Source organism: Chaetodon trifascialis, chromosome 4, assembly GCF_039877785.1.
Source record: "Chaetodon trifascialis isolate fChaTrf1 chromosome 4, fChaTrf1.hap1, whole genome shotgun sequence".
In the NCBI taxonomy this organism is placed as follows: Eukaryota; Metazoa; Chordata; class Actinopteri; order Chaetodontiformes; family Chaetodontidae; genus Chaetodon; species Chaetodon trifascialis.
The window spans coordinates 19601503-19618990 of NC_092059.1; the positions used below are offsets into that span (position 1 = coordinate 19601503).

Genomic DNA, 17488 nt, shown 5'->3' on the forward strand with positions numbered 1-17488 from the left:
TCATGCCGTGACCGAAATCATCATCTGACAGAAAAATCCATATGAAGTGGCAACCTTCATGCTGTTAATTCAATCTGATCGCGAGGATGTCATCAATCATAAGAATAAAGAAACAGTAGCAATAATTATCAGGAAATATCACATGTCTCGTTATGTGACGGGAAAAGAAATCGACACCTCCTGAACAAAAATAACACAAATGATGTCATTCATAATGCTCATGTGCGCATCTAGCCACACACAGGGCCTGAGGACAGGGACAAGTTTGTGATTTTAGATTAATTCGTGTCCAGAGTGGAGACAAACGGAGTATTTCCCCGTGGAACAAGTGCATGTTGATGATAAGCTCTCAGGCCACCGTGCAGAGATGCACTGTGGGGGGAAGTGGTGTGTGATTTCCAGAGGTAGCCTGACATTATGTAACATCCACACACGGAACACGATGCTCTCTCTCCTTCTCTGGCTGTTAGAGGTGTAAGAAAGGGCCAGTAAAGCATGTCTCATGAATGACATCAAACTGAGCACAAACAGAAAATGCTGCGGATGACTTTACCTGTCAGAGCGCTTTCTACCATTCTCCCGGGCGCGCCGTCTTGTGCTGTGCTGGAGATGCGCTTTGAACCCCGGCTCTGCTCACAGACACCGACCTTTGATTTGTCATTCGCTGCCAGTCAAAGGTCGAAGCATTCAGCGTCCTGTGAGACACACTGTCCTGCGAGGATTCGCCGGCAGCTCCCAGTTGACCCGCTGCTAAATTTGCTGAGGCAGCACCAGGCTACGGCATCATCATATAATCACATTTTGGCATATGAGCAACAAAACAAGGTCCCACGATGGCGATGTGTAGATCTGTACAACATGTGGATGAGTCTTAACGAGTTGATACAAGGGAAGGTGGATGTGGATGAATGTGTAGGGTGCAGCAGAAAGTGCGCCGCTCAGCGCATCTGCCTGCGCCGTCAGTGAGGCTGAGCCAGTCTGGTAAAACCTGGGCTGGACTTCAGAAACAGCCTGAATGTTAGGAGAGCATGGGGATTTACTGCAGGAAACTTGTCTACCCATAAGCACCGCTGCAGCAGCCAGTAAAAGAGCACAACAATTATAATGGAGATTAAAAATAGCACCGCCTCCCTACAGTAGAGGTCCCCATAAGATTAAAAATCCCTGAAATGCATGCAGCAATTAGAAGACTGTCCCAGGAATCAGTCTATCACAGCAAATTTCTGGAGTGGAATAATCTGGAGTTAGACAAAAAAAAAAAGTCCAAGACTAAACTGGTGGGCGTGGAAACAAAACTGTAGATCACAACACCTGAGCAGTGTTGAATCCAGCCCCTCAACACCCAGAGAATGAACACCGAAATGTTACACCAGCAAAGAGTATCCCCAACACAAACTGTAGTTTAACTTAGAAAATAAACTCCAAAAATTTGACTCTTTCACACTTTTTTGTCTAAATCCAGATTATTCCACTCCAGAAATTTGCTGTGTAGACGAGTTGTGTAATGTCTGTGTGGTCTCAACCATCTGTTCCCATGTAATTCTTGTGTAGTCTTTGGAACAGCTTCCATGTAAATACCTGCGTGGTGGTCCTGGAAGTTTTTTATGGTATTGAGTTGAAGTTCCCAGGTAATTCCTGTGTAGTGCTGGGACAGTTTACACTTAAGACCCGGGGGGCAGTGTAAACCTGTTTCAAGTAATTCCTTTGTGGTGTTGAAATTGTATGAGCAGAAAATTTAAAAAAGAAAAAAAAAGAAAAAAGAGATGTTGGTGCAGCAAGAGGCTGTGGGAATCATGATTCACATGAAAGAGCTCATTATGTATGTGTGTGTGTGTGTGTGTGTGTGTGTGTGTGTGTGTGTGTGTGTGTGTGTATGCCTACAACGTTATGTGTATGTCTACGTGTATGTTATGTGCTATTAAGAAATAGCAAGGAGTTCTAGATAAACCTTATATAAATTCAGAAATTCTATTAGATACAATTAGAGATTTAAATAGGAGCGGTTGATGCTAATGTAATAGAATATATATTGTACAATACTGTACTAATATTCAGCGAAATTCATTTGGTGAGCATTGAAATTAAAATTTGGGTTTTAATCTGGGTTTTAATTTTTTTTAATATTTAGATGTCTGGACAACTAAGCTTGGATTCCAAATAGGGGGATCTCCCAGAAAATAAAATAGAATAAAATATTATAAAGTATTAATGATGAACCAGAGCTTCACCCTATGTCAGAATGGGTACCAGGAAACCCTTACAGTGAATCAAATGATGAATTTTTGTAATCATGGTTTGTTTTCATTGGATCTGTGTTGATGATTTTCCAAAATTGAGATTTTGATGTAATTCCTAAATATGTTCTGTTGACACTTTGTGTCAAAAGGGAGGAACGTAGGAATTACATGACTTACTTGTTGCAGGAATCAGTCTATGAATTGTAGAAGTCTTTGTGGCCCTTTCAGACTATGGTGGGAAAGAGGACAAAAGGACATTCAATGAGGGAAACAGGATGAAGGGGGAAGTTTAAGATGCGATTATGGTACAGTATGAACCCTGGGAAACAAGATGAGTGCACTCCCCCAAATGGTCAACCAGTTGTCCTTTTTATTGCTATACAGTTACATACAACTAAGATGTTGTGGAGATCTGCAGAGAACACTCTGCATGAGTCTTCCCTCCATGCTGCATGTATTAAAGAGACCTGATTCATCACACTGAGTCTATAATTCTTCAGAGAATTAGCAACTATCAACGAGCAACAAGTAGAATTTCCCTTACATGCAACACCAGCTGTGCTGCAAGTGAGGCCTCAGGCGCACTGAGATAATAGATTTCTTGTTATGCAAGTGAGAACTTAAACCTGCACAATTGCTCATGCATGTACAAAGTGCATCGCTGCACTTTCTGTCAAAGGTGGAGAGCAGATGAGATTGTAATCCGTGACAGTGGAGCAAGAGCTCCAACCAGCTCCAACGCACATGGGGTTTATTTACAGATCTGAGAGGATTAGACAAGAGAGGAGGAGATATACACAGCATTCCCATTTACATGCATGTGTATATGTGAGTGTGGTCATGTACTCACGTTGTGGGGACATCTGCTTAACCAGTCACATTGTGGTGACTCGCCTTCCTTATGGGGACATAAGCAAGTCCCCATAATGTAAATCATTACATTTTAAGACAAAGACTTGGATTAGCCACAGATTACAGTGAATATCCAGAGATTCTTTAATGCTGTTGAAGTAAGTTTTGTATAGTTTCAGCCAGGCAGACCACCACCAAAAACCCCAAAGTTGACTTATCTTAAACAAATGCCATTTTAATTATTTCAACACAAGCTTTTATGTATAAATCTTGATATTAAATAACGACTAAACTTCATGTGTTCAGCTTTTTGTGCTTACACCGCCCCCCTTCCTATAGAAATAGAACTAAATAGATAGAAATATATGTTAAAAGCATTTACGAATTAATCTGTGTACACCCAACCAAAATAACTGGAACCTGCTGGTAGTCTTCCACAAAGAGTGGTGGAAGAAGTGTTCAGATCTTTTACCTGAAAGAAGCAATACTACACTGTATAAATACTCTGTTACAAGTAAAAGTCCTACATTCAATATCTTATTTAGATGTAAAAGCATCATCCGTTATATAAAGCACAAAAAGTTAAAGTACTCAGTGTGCAGAATGACACATTTCAGAATCATATATGTTTTATTACTGGGTTATAGTTAGTGATACATCCATGCATGTGTTCGTTGCTGTAATACTTCAACTGGTAAAGGTGGGGCTAATTTTTATTCCTTTATACTAACTTTAATATTGTGTATTTTGTATTATCTAAATCTGTGAAGTAGTAACTAAAACTTTCAAATAAATGTGGTGGAGTATGAAGTACAACGCTGGCTTGCAAAATGTAATACAAATGTAGTACAAGTAGCATAAAGTGGAAATGCTCAACTAAAGTACAACTACTTCAAAACTGTCCTTAAATGCAGTACTTGAGTACTTAGTTACTTTCTTTGGGTGCCGACAAAGTCAGATCTTAAGACAGTATAAATGAATAATACAGCTGTGAGCATGTAGGGACATTAATCTCATACAAAGACCGTGAAAGCAGCGATGTGAAAATAGTTTTATTGTTCCTGGAATCCAACAGCATGGTTTGAAAATAGGGGAGAAAAAAAATCCACTGTGGTGTTACAGAGCAGCAGTGTGCTGTGGTCATATACTGTACAACTTAAAGCATTCAGACCATGCCCATTCATTCGACAACACACACTGAGCATTCAGGCCCTCTGCTGTAAGAGAGACAGCTCCTGCAGACACATGCCCACTTCACCAAATCAGCATCTACACACTTCATGCTTCAGCTGAGTACACTGAGACAGTTGCTGACATCTTATTCTAATGTCACGTAAGCAAAAAACATTATTGAGTAAAAGAATAAGAGCGTTTCCACCAAAAAAACAAGGCAAGGCAGTTTTAGCCTCATGAAAGAATGATTAAAAAAGGTCATTTTACATGTGATTGGTCACTTCTGGCCGATCCCTGATACTGATGGTCATTCATAATGGATTTAGCTGATAACATGTTATGATTAAGTTTGGAAACGGCAGAGCCAGCATTAATACAGCTGGAAGATACAATCAGAGTCTATGTGTTGGTCTTTATTGCACAGGTTAGTCACTAGTGTGCTTACTGAAAAGGCAAACTTGTGCCATGTTGTGCCATTGGGTGACAATACCGAAAAAAAGAAGCTATTCTGGCAGGTGAGAAAGTATTACAAACCTTTACCAATCACTTATAAAAAAAAATTCTAGAAAGTTAACAGTTTACAGGTTGTTCACCCTGCAAAATGATACAAACAATAAGAAAAATAAAACTACAAAAAAGTGACCTGTTACTTGCCGACATTATATCCAGCATGTTTAAAAATCGAACAAATGCTGCAAATCTGTACATTCAACAATCAGTGGCGTTTTGATGAATAAAATCACGAGGCAACCTTTTCCGTATATTTAAAGGGTTGTAACAATACTAAAGGCACTCCATATTCTGTGCATTGGTCTTCATCCCAGCCACAGAGTGTGCTGCAGAGTGACTGTGAGTGCTTCTTGAATCAGTCCAGCTCCTGCCAAGTAGATTCTCCTGCATTTTAACAGATACAGATTGCATAGTATTCTGCAGCATTTCAGTACAAGTAAAGAATAGCAGTTAATACAGTGAACAGCCTTTCCGTAACTGATGGATATATTCATGAAACACTGAGCTGATCAAAAACTGCTTCTGCACAACAGGTACATATGTAACAGCTGTCTCGTAGGCATTATATTTAGCATATTAAACAGCATCCAGGCTAGCACAGGCTTCAACTTTTTAGAAAAAAACTGACCCAAATAATGTCTAAGGCTGATTTTGGCTTTTGATAGGATCCATCGTATCAGGTCTGCCCTCGGTCAGTATGTCAATTAAGGCTGTGGTGAAACTGATTTTAATACAAAAGATTTTGTTAAGTGTATTCTGCTCAGGGAAAAACTACAACTCCACTTGCACATAGAAGGGGAATAATATAAGGGTTTCAATCAGCAATCTGCATAATCATTGAGGCAACAATGTGATATTGTTTGCGTGATTACAAAAATCGAATGCAATTAATCAAATGTTGGAGTAAGACACTTAATATTTTGTTTTTGGTTTGATACTCTTGGAGCTACGTTACCCCTCTGTTGCAAGTTTCTGGTTGTAAAATAGTTATAATAAATCCCTTCTATGTATAATATACTTTTTCCTTTGCTTTTAATCTCTGGTTTCACCACGGCTTCCCTGAATGAGCTGAGTTTTGAATTCAATGTGACAGAATAGTAACAGATAAAAGACAGACTTTTAAAGAACTGCTCGATGGTGAGAGCTGGTGTAAAATTGGAATTTACAAAAAAAAAAGATCAGCTGTAATAGTTCCTTGAAGGATCTAAACATTTCACTGTGACGATGCAGAAATCAACACAGCAAATCTTTGCACACAACCATTCATGTGAAAAAACAAGTGATCAAATCACAAACATGTTGGACGACTACAGCTTTGATCAGCGTCTTTGTCCATCACTCTAAACTTTAGAATCAACGAGACCATCTTGTGGACACATCGCTCCACCTCCTCTGGCGACTCCCTGATGTTTCCCTGTGGTCTTTTCATTCAGAGCAGTGTCAGGGTGTCTGTGTTTGGAAGGCATCTGATGGCTGTGTGTCCATCTTGTTGCTGAGGAGAGAGTTGATATAAGGCCAGATCCGGTCTGTCTCTGTTCCGGAGAATGAGTGCAGGATTCCCTGTGACCTGAGTCAAGAAATAAGGGATCAAATAAGAAGCAAAGCTGGGGAAAGTTGCATTACCCACAATGCAATTCAACCACCAAAAGTTCAGGTGGAGATTTGGATGCACCATGTTCATTGTGGTTAACGTAGCCTTCAGCCTTTAGCCTCATAGCATCAGTCAGCCAGGATTTTTTCAGGGACTGTTGAGACCACATATTTTCATCAGCGTGCCAGAGGCTCAATCACTATTCTGTTAATTCATTCAACGACATTATAACTCAACAGACATTCATTTAAATGAAAATCTTCAAGATCAGAATCATGTGTTCCTTGTGCTGTTTGCTCCCTTTCCTCTCCTGCCCTCTCTAGCTCTATCCAGGTGTGCTACATCTGACACTGAATGAGGTGCACCTGACCTGTGATGGAAAAGCTTAAAAGCTCCTGTGCCAGCATCAGATGAGAGGCTTCTGGCATGGGGCGGGCTGGTCTGGCTGCCCCTCAGCCTGTGACTTTGTGTCATTTGTTTGTAATTGATTTGGTGTCTTGATTGTTTGTATGTCTTTGTGTTAATAGATCCCATGGATATGGTGGTTTTAACCCTCTATGGTACAGCGTTGCCACATGGCAACAACCCCATTTTAAGCCTTCTACACACAGATAATACATCCCAAGGTATGATGCAATGCATTAAAAAAGAGGTGGGGTTCTAAGTAAACCATTAGCAGTGTTTAAATTTGTCACATGACTTTCTGGAGGCTATTTTGAAACCCTTTTCTGCAGACATCATCGACAGGAGGAGCCTCACCATTTGACTCCTAAAAATTCACCAAAAAAGTGTTTTCTCGAAGTTTTTCAACGGGGAAAAAAATATACACTCAATAATAGGTGAGTTAAGTTCATTATTATGTAGTTTCTTGCCCTGTACTTGATTAATAAATAATAGAAAATGTTAAAAATGTGTATGTTGCCATATGGCAACACCGTACCATTATGGATTGCTAGCCTGGCATGTTGATAACATGTTGTATTTAGTTAGAGGCCTACTTTGCAATTGCATTGGTGTACACTGATCTTCTATAGTCTATAAACTATAATAATGCACTTTGTGAGTCCTTTCCACATTGCATATGATGATATTTGACACATCTTTCTTCCATTTACAGAATGAATGCCAATTTTTTTTATGGTAAATCACGGAAATAAGCTGAACTAGCCCTCCCACTAGATGATAGTGAAGATGACAAGGGATTCAGTGACGAGGAAAATGAGCTGCTGGAAACACAGCAGAGTGAGAGTGATGAAGACAGTGAGATGGATGAAGACTATGAGCCAGAGAATGAGGACAGTGGAGACAGTGAGGACAGAGACAGTGAGGGCAGAGACAGTGAGGGCAATGGAGACAGTGAGGTTGAAAGTGAAGTGACAGGTATTACCAGTAAGAGAGTGTAAAATGTATATGGTAATCATGTTCCAGCCTCTATTTATGTATTGCATTAAACTAAGAATATTTACTAAGGATATTTGCTTGTTTTCTAGGTCCACCTCCTCCACAGGAAACGGTAAAGGCTAAAGGGCTGGTGTGGAAGAAGAGCAGGAGTATTCTTGCAATTCTTCCAATGTCTTTTTAAAAGCTTTTATTTCACATGAGATGCATTATTAACTGTTCAGGCTACTGGGGATTGTTTATACTAAAACATGAGTTTTAAAATAACTGTTCTATACAATTTTAAACAAAACTCTCTTGTTTTCATTACTTTCCATTATGGTACGGTGTTGCCATATGGCAACGAACCCTAAAAACTACTAAAAAAATAATATTTTTTGAAAATGTCTCTTCATTATGTTTACTTGATCTATTTTAAGACAAAAAAACAACCCAAACATTTTTTTACCAACTGGGATCATAGTGCGTACCATAGGTGTCTTTTTGTGGTTGATTTGGGTCAGTGGTGGAGTGCTGCTTGCCCCATAGGGCCACCGAAGAGTGGGTTGTAATAGTATAAAATAAATTGTTGATCACAACAAAATATCTAAGGCTTGAGAAATCCTGAGAAGAAATACTGAGTATAGACATGAAAGGAATACATTTACTGACTTGTATAAGTCTATAACAGGCTTGGCCACATCTTTGTAGTGTCTCAGTCTGGCCATCAGAGCTTCTGGTTTGTCATCATCATGCTGAATCAGTGGCTCGCCAGTGATGTCATCTTTACCCTGAGGAAGGCAACACAAGGTCACACATACAACAACGCAACAAAGGTCAGCCCCAGACAATGCACTGAAATCTTCTGGCATAGAGGATTACAGCACAGGGTACACAGTAACATTAAAAAGTCATGCTACAGGTAGACACACATCTGCAGTCATTTCAATATCAGAAAAATTTGGAGCTCAGTAAAGATAACGAGAGGATGAGTTCAACATTGGCTGTGAAATTTGGTAGAGAATTCCAGTTGTCACATACAGTGTCCTCCCTTTTTCTTTCCTGCATTTTGTTTAATTATATGAAAAAATGCTGCTAAATGGCTTAATTGTGTGGCTAACTTCATCTTGTGAGGCCTTGCAAACCGATGCCAGTGGTACACGCAGTCAAGTAGCAAATAAAGGCTTTTACTGTCACCTAAAGCTCTGGACTAGCCTTCCACTGAATATGAGGTGAGCATCATCAGCATCCTCTTTTAAAACTCCACTAAAAATGTATTCACACAAATTCAATCAACAAGTTAAAAATTTTGTTTCAAAAGTTAAAGTAAGTCATTTTTTTATGAGTTTCTCCTCTTTATGTTTATGATGTACGTTCTGCATGTTTGTATGTTCATTGTTTTATCAGTTCTTGTGTCCGTGAAGCACATTGTAAACTTGTTTTGTGCCATGTAATTAAAGGTTTACTAGACTATATTACCATATTACTATTAATAGATTTTGGTTAAGAAGGATAACAATACTGATTAATAAATGAAGTCAGTGTTACAACAAGGACCTTGCAAAGCCAAATAACAATATGCTGGGATAATGAATTAGGAGATTGTCCTTCGTCTGGTTGCAATCTCTCATTCAGACAAGCTTCCACCCTGCTGAAGCCAGAAATTAAATCCCTGCCAGCTCCAAAACACTGACACAAATCATTGCAGGGGAAACTGAGAGGACAAAATTGTCCTCCAGAAAATAAAGTGCCACAAAAAACATAAATCTCAAGCAGGACATTTTAAGCACTGTGACTAAACACTGGTAGACTTTTGAGACCTGCACTTGTGGCGGGTTGAAGCCCATGTTGTAGACTCTACCACTAGCTGGATGGATCCAGCGGTCACTCAGTCTCTCCCTCAGAGTCTCATAGGGGATGTTGAGGCTGATGACCAGGTCAAGCTGACACAGATTGTTCAGGGCTTGGGCCTGCGCCAGAGTCCGAGGAAAACCTAGACAAGGCACAGAAGGAGCAGGAAGAATGAGTGAGGCATCGTCAACCAGGAACAGTTGATGTTTAGTGTTATAAGCTGATGTATGACCTTTATTTTTTCATCAACTGCATTCAAGATTGCAGTACATGCACTTTAAGCCATGCTAATCGATGTGAGTTAATGGGAAGGAAGACATGCTGTGTATGAGTAATAGACCACTTGACTTCATTTTCATTCCTGGAGCTGACGTGGCTGAAAAAAAAAAGGTTTTAGATGGACAGAAGCAGAATTAGAAATAGTACATTGTAGTCTTCTATTCCACTTTTGTTGTGAGACTTTCCTCCCACTCCACCAGGAGGGAAGACACCGGGTGACCTATACAGCAAAGAACAGCACCAGTGAGGTCTTCAGTGCTCAAGGATACATAAGCATGGCACATTAACTGTGAATGTTGTTCCTTTCGTTAGGTCCACTGTCTCTTGCAAACCACATAACTTTTTTTTCCTTTTTTTTTTTTTGCTTTGGTATGCAAAAAATCTGCTTTGTCTTCAGCTTCCTTATATGTGGCCAGCAGAAAGTGGCAGTGACATATACATAACTCTGTAACTTTGTTAAGAGCTGTTAAATCTCTCTAACCAGCAGAGTATCATGCTGCCCACAAATGAGTGATGGGAGGGCACCAATTAAAGGGAGAGTGAGAGAGAGTCAGAAAGCCGGCAAGAAACTCTGTCTTTCTGCTAGAGTATATTCTCGGAGGATATTTACTGTGGATGTGTCTGTAAGCTCAAAAATGTGAAGAACACCATGCAAAGAAAAATATGCTGTGGACACTGACACTTCAGCCTGTCAGTCATGAGATAAACATTGATGAACTGAGATCTATGTGTGTGTGTGTGTGTGTGTGTGTGTGTGTGTGTGTGTGTGTGTGTAACCTTGTTTTGACTGTTCTTTTTTCTTGCTACATCACATTTATTTGTTTAGCGACCATGTTTAAAGGTTAAAACAAGTGTAACACCAACCAGTTTGCTTCATCAATGTTTGGCATTTCCCGTGAAGATCATAGATAATATTCAACTTTGACAAAAGACATTTCATAGGTCACTAATGGCTCAGACTAAATATGTTACCAGATAAAAAAAAACATGTAGTTTTGTTTTTTACCACTTCCTTGACCATTTCCAACCAGTACTTGAACTTTTGTATCGTACATGACAAAAGGGATTTTTAGAGGTCATCTGTTATCTTTGCTTTGACCTTTGATTTTGAATCTGATGCTAATCCTCCATGATGACTGAAGGTTGAGTAACAGTCGAGAGCATACACAAATCTACTGGTACTAGATTACTTACTGGCTACCCACGAATGTTGAGAGGATTTTTCTGCTTTCTGTAAAGGGGGCACCACACACAGCACTTTGGGGGTCATGTTTCTGAATGTGCAGAGATGTAAAAAAAATAAAATGAGAAACGCTCCTATCATGGCCCTGCCTCTAACATGGCTACAAGTCTGGGGATTTTGGGGGTGGCACCTGTAGTGGCCAATCAGATTTAAGGGGTGGCTGAGAGTTCCCACCTCTGGCCATGACGCTGCATTATGAAGAATATTTTCCCTCACTACAAAGGAAGACAAAGGATGGAGGCGGCTGCCAGATAAAGACTGCAACGCTGGTGCATCAGTAGATTAAAGTACAGAGCATGCAGTGGCATGCAAACAAACCCTCTATTTTTCATACCATCCAGCAACCAGCTGTGGCCGCTCAGCTGCTCCAGCCTGGGCAGCATCAGTCTGGTCATCACATGGTCAGGCACCAGCATGCTTCTTTCTACGTAGGTGTTCACCAGCAGACCTGCCTCTGATACACAACAGACAGGTGAAGATAGTCAATGCATGTCTATTCAAAAAAACAAGACAGGACAGGGACTGTTTAATTATTCAAGCTTAAAACAACAACAACAACAACAACAACAACAACAACAACAATAATAAACACTTAAGAGTATCTTGTTAGTGTAACTATCTGACCAAAGACCATAAACAGTTACAACTGTCAGTGCAAACTCCTGCCTGTAACCTCGCCTATCTTGCTGATTTAAAACGACACTCTTGTTGTGGATAATTAAATCACTGAATTAATTATGAGTCACTGCATCCATCAAGTAAACACACCTACTGAACTCTCTGGTTCATAAATCCAGGAACTTGTTTTAAAGCGTATAGAAAAAGGCTTGGTTCCCCTTGTCACTACATCCTAACTTCACTGTAATGTTTCAGTAATGGTAACCAAGCACACATGTTTTTACTTAGGCTCTCTGCACCGAACTTTATTATCAGGAGGGTATACGTAGAGATGGCACATTCTGGGAATTTAATTAATTCCTGTTGTGTAGCTATAATGAGGAAGTTGAAAGAGACACGATGCGTGAATTAAAGTGTGAGTTTGGGAAAATAATAATGGTAAAACGCTTGATTTAACTGGAGTGACGGTGAGTCACTGTGGGTTTGGACACTTACGCAACTTAAGTCTCTACACCAGACCGAAATCAAATCAAGAAAAACGTTAGTTTGCTTGTTTACTATTATAATGATATTAAGGGGAAGAAAATTGTGCAGTCGTCAAACTCACACATTCAGCACAGACAATGACGCGCTGGATCAACTTTTCTGCAGACCTCTTCCTGTTGGCACTGCAGCCTTGATGTTTGGGCTGCAGAACATGAGCAGATGCTCAGTATCTTACCTGTATTTGCCGCTATGCTCTCTCGTAGAAAGTGGCCGCTGGACAGATACTGCAGGCCAAAGCTTTGCGCAATCCTCTTGGATATCGTTCCTTTCCCTGATCCTGGTGGGCCCATGATTGCAGCTCGGAATAACTTGGCCATGTCTTCCTCAAACTCAGGCTCCAACGGTAAAATCCCTGGGACGCACAAATGTTGTTCCTGTTTGCGCACAAGGAGACGAAGTACCTCTTAATTAAAATCCTCACCAGATGCGCGCATGAGCAGTCGAACAGGCTTGGATGTCTTAGAAAATTTTCCAAGTAAAGTAAATTTTAGCCTATTTCTGGAGTCTGGTTCTTTACGCAGAGCCCACTCTCTGCGCACGCGGGGGCTATCCTGCTACGATCAAGCCACAACGCGTCTTTTCTTTCTTTTTTTTTTCCTTCCAGTTCTCTTATGGGTACGTCACGCTCGTCTACGTCTTTAAGGACAGATACTTTTTTTCTGCAAATGAATGAAGGAGTCGCCACAACGCCCTATTTTCCTGCGCACATCATCCAGAAAAAATGCGGATGACTGATCCACACGAACCTTGCGGGGAAAACTGGTCACTGTAGTTTTTAATGTACAAGTGGCGTACAAGAACTGTAGTCTGTTACTGACTGACTGCAGTTTCTCTTAAGAGAAGGAAAATTGTGAAAAGGTCCCAACGAGAATATTATATAAATCTAATAAAAGGAGGAGGAGGAGGAGGAGGAGATGTTTTTAAAAATTTATCATAGAAAGACCAGAATGCTTTCCTTCATTTTGGGAAGCAAAAACAAAAATTTAATTAAATTAAACTGCGTAATCAACTCAGTTCAGCATAACATATTCGTGGTTTAGGATAGCAGGGGAATGCAGGTTAAGTCAAAATCTGTATCAGGTTACATCGATGTGTATCTGGAAAATCAGATAATCCCGCCTTCAATACACGTTGTGGCGTGTGTTGCAAGTTAGTGTATGTGGACACTAGCCAGATTTTGTGTGTGTGTGTGTGTGTGTGTGTGTGTGTGTGTGTGTGTGTGTGTGTGTGTGTGTGTGCCACGCTTCCTGTGCAGGCTCAGGTTCAGGCAGCAGCTCATCAGTGGCACACAGCTGCGACTCTTCCGGTTCCTGACTGTCATACAGGTTTTAACCACGGGGTGGAGCGGTTGACTAACACCTACACCCGCTCACCCTGTAACAGCTCGTTTCAAAGATTTTCTGGTGACAAAGTGTCATGTCAGTAATTTAATACAGACCAGAAAAAGGTGCGGTCAGTTGAATGTCGTCTGACCCCATCAAAATAGTGATAGTGAGTTTGCAATTTGCAAGTATATCATTTACAGTGATAAACTCTGGAAATGATGCAAGAAAAGTTGACATTTCTGTTCAGTTGTGCAACAAATATATTACAGTGAGTTACTGTGCATCGTGCATGCTACCCCATTAAGTGGGCATTTCTTGCATTCCACCACTTGTTGACAGCATTTCTTTCGGTTCAGTGCTTCTAACATTTCTTGTGCTTCATGAGGGCTGGTATTCCCTATGTTTCTGCGCTGCTGGCAGCGGGCGCAGAAAAGCACATGAGTCGCTGTCATTCTGCGCAACGTTTGCGGACGGGAGGAACCGAGTGAGTACTTGTTGCGAGCCATACGGCGGCGGCAGCGTCCCGGAGCTGTCAAATATTGCGCACAGCCTTCAGTCAGTGGAGTAACCAGACTAATCCATCAGACAAACAACTCGGAAGATTAGCCTTTTTCTTTCTTTCTTTTTCTTAGCCTCGCGAAACTAGTTTTTGCCTCCACACCCGGAAGCCTGCTTTTAAAATCATTATCAATTTGTCACATGGCTTTGGAGAATTCAATAACAACAAAAAATGGCGACAATCACGTTGCTCTGTGTGGTCTTGCTGCGTCATTAAAAATATTCATGTAAACACGGGGGATTAAACGGGAAAATTGCAGGTGAGTGAGCCAAATATGTGTTGTACATTTAATGCAGACTGAACGTAATTAAGAATAAATGATTATATTTGGATCTTAGAGCATGCAGTTTGTTTTCGCCTGGGAAAGGGGTGTGTATGCTACGCTGGGCGTCAACGTTCGGCTGCACAACATTAAATACTAACATTGCATTTATATTTTACCCTCGGTCGCTTTTTATAGGGCATATGTCACCTAATTAAAGCAGGTGCGCACGTTATTGTGTAGCGACATAAATACCAGCGCTGTTTCGATTTGGCCAACTTTTGTTTATTTGTAGAAAGCAGCAACAAGCTTTGGCACAGCTTTTATTTATGCTACTGTCGTTATTCTCTGTATCGGAGCCATTGCCTGTTACCTCCACTGTCAGGTTATAAGCCAGTCCCCAGTTATTTACATTGAGGGTTGTTGCAATATGGACGCGCTTTCTTCACGGGGTCTCTGTTTTTTAGACATTCGTGACAGCGAACGGGCCGTTGAGCCCCGACACTGTGTTTGTCCTCCGCCCTGTTTAGTTATAACACATGTTGCTTTGCTTTTCACGTCTGTCGGGGACATTTTTGGCCAGAGCTCTTGGCAGCGGGGCTAATAATGGAGTTGTTTACATGAAGAGCGGAGGGCGGACTGGCGAGGAGGCGGAGCCGCGACCTGCTCGAGAGGCTGCTCGCGCCGAGGGAGGCGGAGCCCGCGTGGAGAATCATAACAAGTCTGACGTCACTCGGCCTTGTGGTTGGTATGAATAACATACAGTAGTTTGTCTCCACCGAGTCCTAGCAGGAAAAGAGGCAGGGGCGGGGGGATCTTTGTACCCGTAATTGTTTTATGGGAGGAGACATTAACGAGGCCTCTGTGCAGGAGCAGAGTGGAAGAAACGAAATACTTTGGAAAGAGACTGTAAAACATGCACCTCATGATGACATGCGCGAGACTTACAGAGCAAGCATCCTCCTCCCGTTTCCAAGAATTATAGTTTTGTTTGTAATGACAGATTCACATCCAGCAAGCCTTTGAGTTCAAATTACACATGCAGCAGGGTTGTGCATTATTTACTGCCCACCAGGCAGACACAGGTAGGAGTTTCATCATATTCTGTGCAGCAGATTCTGTGTTTGCAGGGCAGAATCAGCCACTTGGCTTGTGCAAATATGTTTTAAAGGAAATTTTTTACAGTTGTTCTGATTGGAGTGCATGTAGGAGCTGACTCCAACTTCCAAAACTTACTGCTCATTCACTTTCACCGAATCTGGACCTCTCGGATTTTGTATACAGGAAACCTGCATAATCAAAAGAAGACATGAGGACTGATTTAACTTTCCCCTGGTTTGTCCAGTACTCACATCCTCTTTTGAGGGGACTCTGTAGTTTATGTTTTGTACCCATTTCACTCTGACTTTGTTGATTTATTTTCCTGTGCTTTTATTGTGTTTCAAACAAAAAACAAAACAAAACAAAAAAAACAGATGTATTAGGTTTGGATCCCATTGTTAAAGGGTAAATGACTTCCTGCTTGTGATCAATGGTGGGAAGGATAATTCAACAACTGTTGTATTCAAATTAAGCCTTTTTGTATTGACATGACTATATAACTGATAAGATTTATCAGTCATAGTATTAGATACTTTTTGGTACTTAAAATAATTTGTGTTCAAATCAATGCTGGAAATGCAACTTGTGAATGTTTTGTATGAGATACCTACAAATACGTTTTAATAAATGCCAAAGGAAACTTTGTTATCTTTGCACCTGTTGACATTATGGGTGGATGACAAATGGAGCAAAGGCCTGGACTGCTAGATTTGACAGGCTGCCCTGGTTCAGTTATCACAGTGCTGATGCTGTCCCCATCGAAGGTACAGTACTGTGATAACTGAAGGATGGCTGCCAACTTGACACGAATGCAGCAAGTCAGAGCATATTCTGCTAAACGAGCCAGAGGACCAAAGAGAAGAAAGACATGATTGCGGTGTGTTGATTTAGTAATGTTTGATGGGATGTCCAAAAGTCTGTGTGTTTTTATTGCCATTTAGTTGAGTCTGACCATAGATTGCACCTTGGTCAATGATAAAGCTGTGAGGCTATTTTTGTGTGTTTAAGAAACATTCAGCTCAAACTCTGTACGTAATTATTATTTTCTTTACTCATGTAACTTCTGCTTAACTGTAAGAAATAAAGGGAAATTTATTTGAATGTCTGTGTTCTTTTATTTATCTCTGCTTTTGAAAATTCAGTGGATGTTACGTGCACAAGGTTGCAGCCATAAAACAGTCGATGACTGGCAGACTGAAGGTTCATTTGGCTGTAAAACTAATGTTCGTCATGAAAGCTTATCCACATTCATTTCCTGCTTCCTTAGCCTCATATCTCTAGTTGCAACATACCTCCTAGTGCCTTATAGATATAAATTTAAGAAGAGAGGAGGAGGAGAGAGGTGGTGTTCTCTGAGTTTTTTCTTGATTTTGCTGTTAGGGATTAGGATCTTCACTGGGCTGTCTCTCACTGGGGGCTGACCAAGAGCACTATTCTATAAACTGAAGTAGAAGACAGTCCAAATGGTTGTTCCACATTGTTATCAACAGGGGGAGCTAAAGATCTATTACTGATGTGCTTTGAATAGCTACGAGAACAACTCTGTGTAGCCTGTCTCTGAAATGTAAATAATGAATATGTTGATGGCAAAGTTAATCAAAACAAAAAAGCTGCTAATTTATCCCATTCATGTATAATATAGTTTTGACAACACAAAAGAAGAATATCTAATTCATGGTATTTCAGTGCAAGCCTATGTGAATAAGAGTTTTTTTTTGTTGTTTTTTTTTCCAGTAAAACAGACCAGTTGATTCAAGACATGGACAAAATGTATAAATCACACCAACAACAGCTGCAGCCTCCATTTTGGTACAAAATGTCACAAAGTCATAAATGTCTTAGCCAATCTTAGGTCATGTTCGATGTACAATATCAATATATCACAGATCAAAGCACGCATATACTGCGATCTGTGATGTCAATATGCTGAAATGAATCATATTTTTCACGACTCTTCTGAATAA

General features: G+C 40.5%; 2 protein-coding genes and 1 long non-coding RNA gene across 4 annotated transcripts in view; 1 reads left to right on the top strand and 2 right to left on the bottom strand.

The window, feature by feature from the left end:
• Window positions 1-983, bottom strand: part of dnajc6 (DnaJ (Hsp40) homolog, subfamily C, member 6) — a 41461-nt gene extending 40478 nt beyond the window's left edge. Inside the window, exon 1 of one of the 2 annotated variants that reach the window (XM_070960478.1) lies at window positions 554-983. The gene's annotated coding sequence lies outside the window, so the exon portion shown is untranslated. The remainder of the gene's footprint in view (window positions 1-553) is intronic. The other variant, XM_070960476.1, reaches the window with a different exon arrangement.
• A 3130-nt stretch (window positions 984-4113) lies between these two features.
• ak4 (adenylate kinase 4) lies at window positions 4114-13006 on the bottom strand. The gene is made up of 5 exons (XM_070961689.1): window positions 12453-13006; window positions 11448-11567; window positions 9561-9733; window positions 8413-8531; window positions 4114-6339 (listed from the first exon to the last, which is right to left on the bottom strand). The coding sequence occupies exons 1-5, from the start codon at window positions 12592-12594 to the stop codon at window positions 6213-6215; spliced, it is 681 nt and encodes a 226-aa protein (XP_070817790.1). The 5' UTR covers window positions 12595-13006; the 3' UTR covers window positions 4114-6212.
• Window positions 13007-13994: 988 nt separating this feature from the next.
• Window positions 13995-16625, top strand: LOC139330305 (uncharacterized). The gene is made up of 2 exons (XR_011602129.1): window positions 13995-14420; window positions 15007-16625. It is a non-coding gene; the product is annotated as an uncharacterized lncRNA (long non-coding RNA).
• The last annotated feature ends 863 nt before the right edge of the window (window positions 16626-17488 follow it).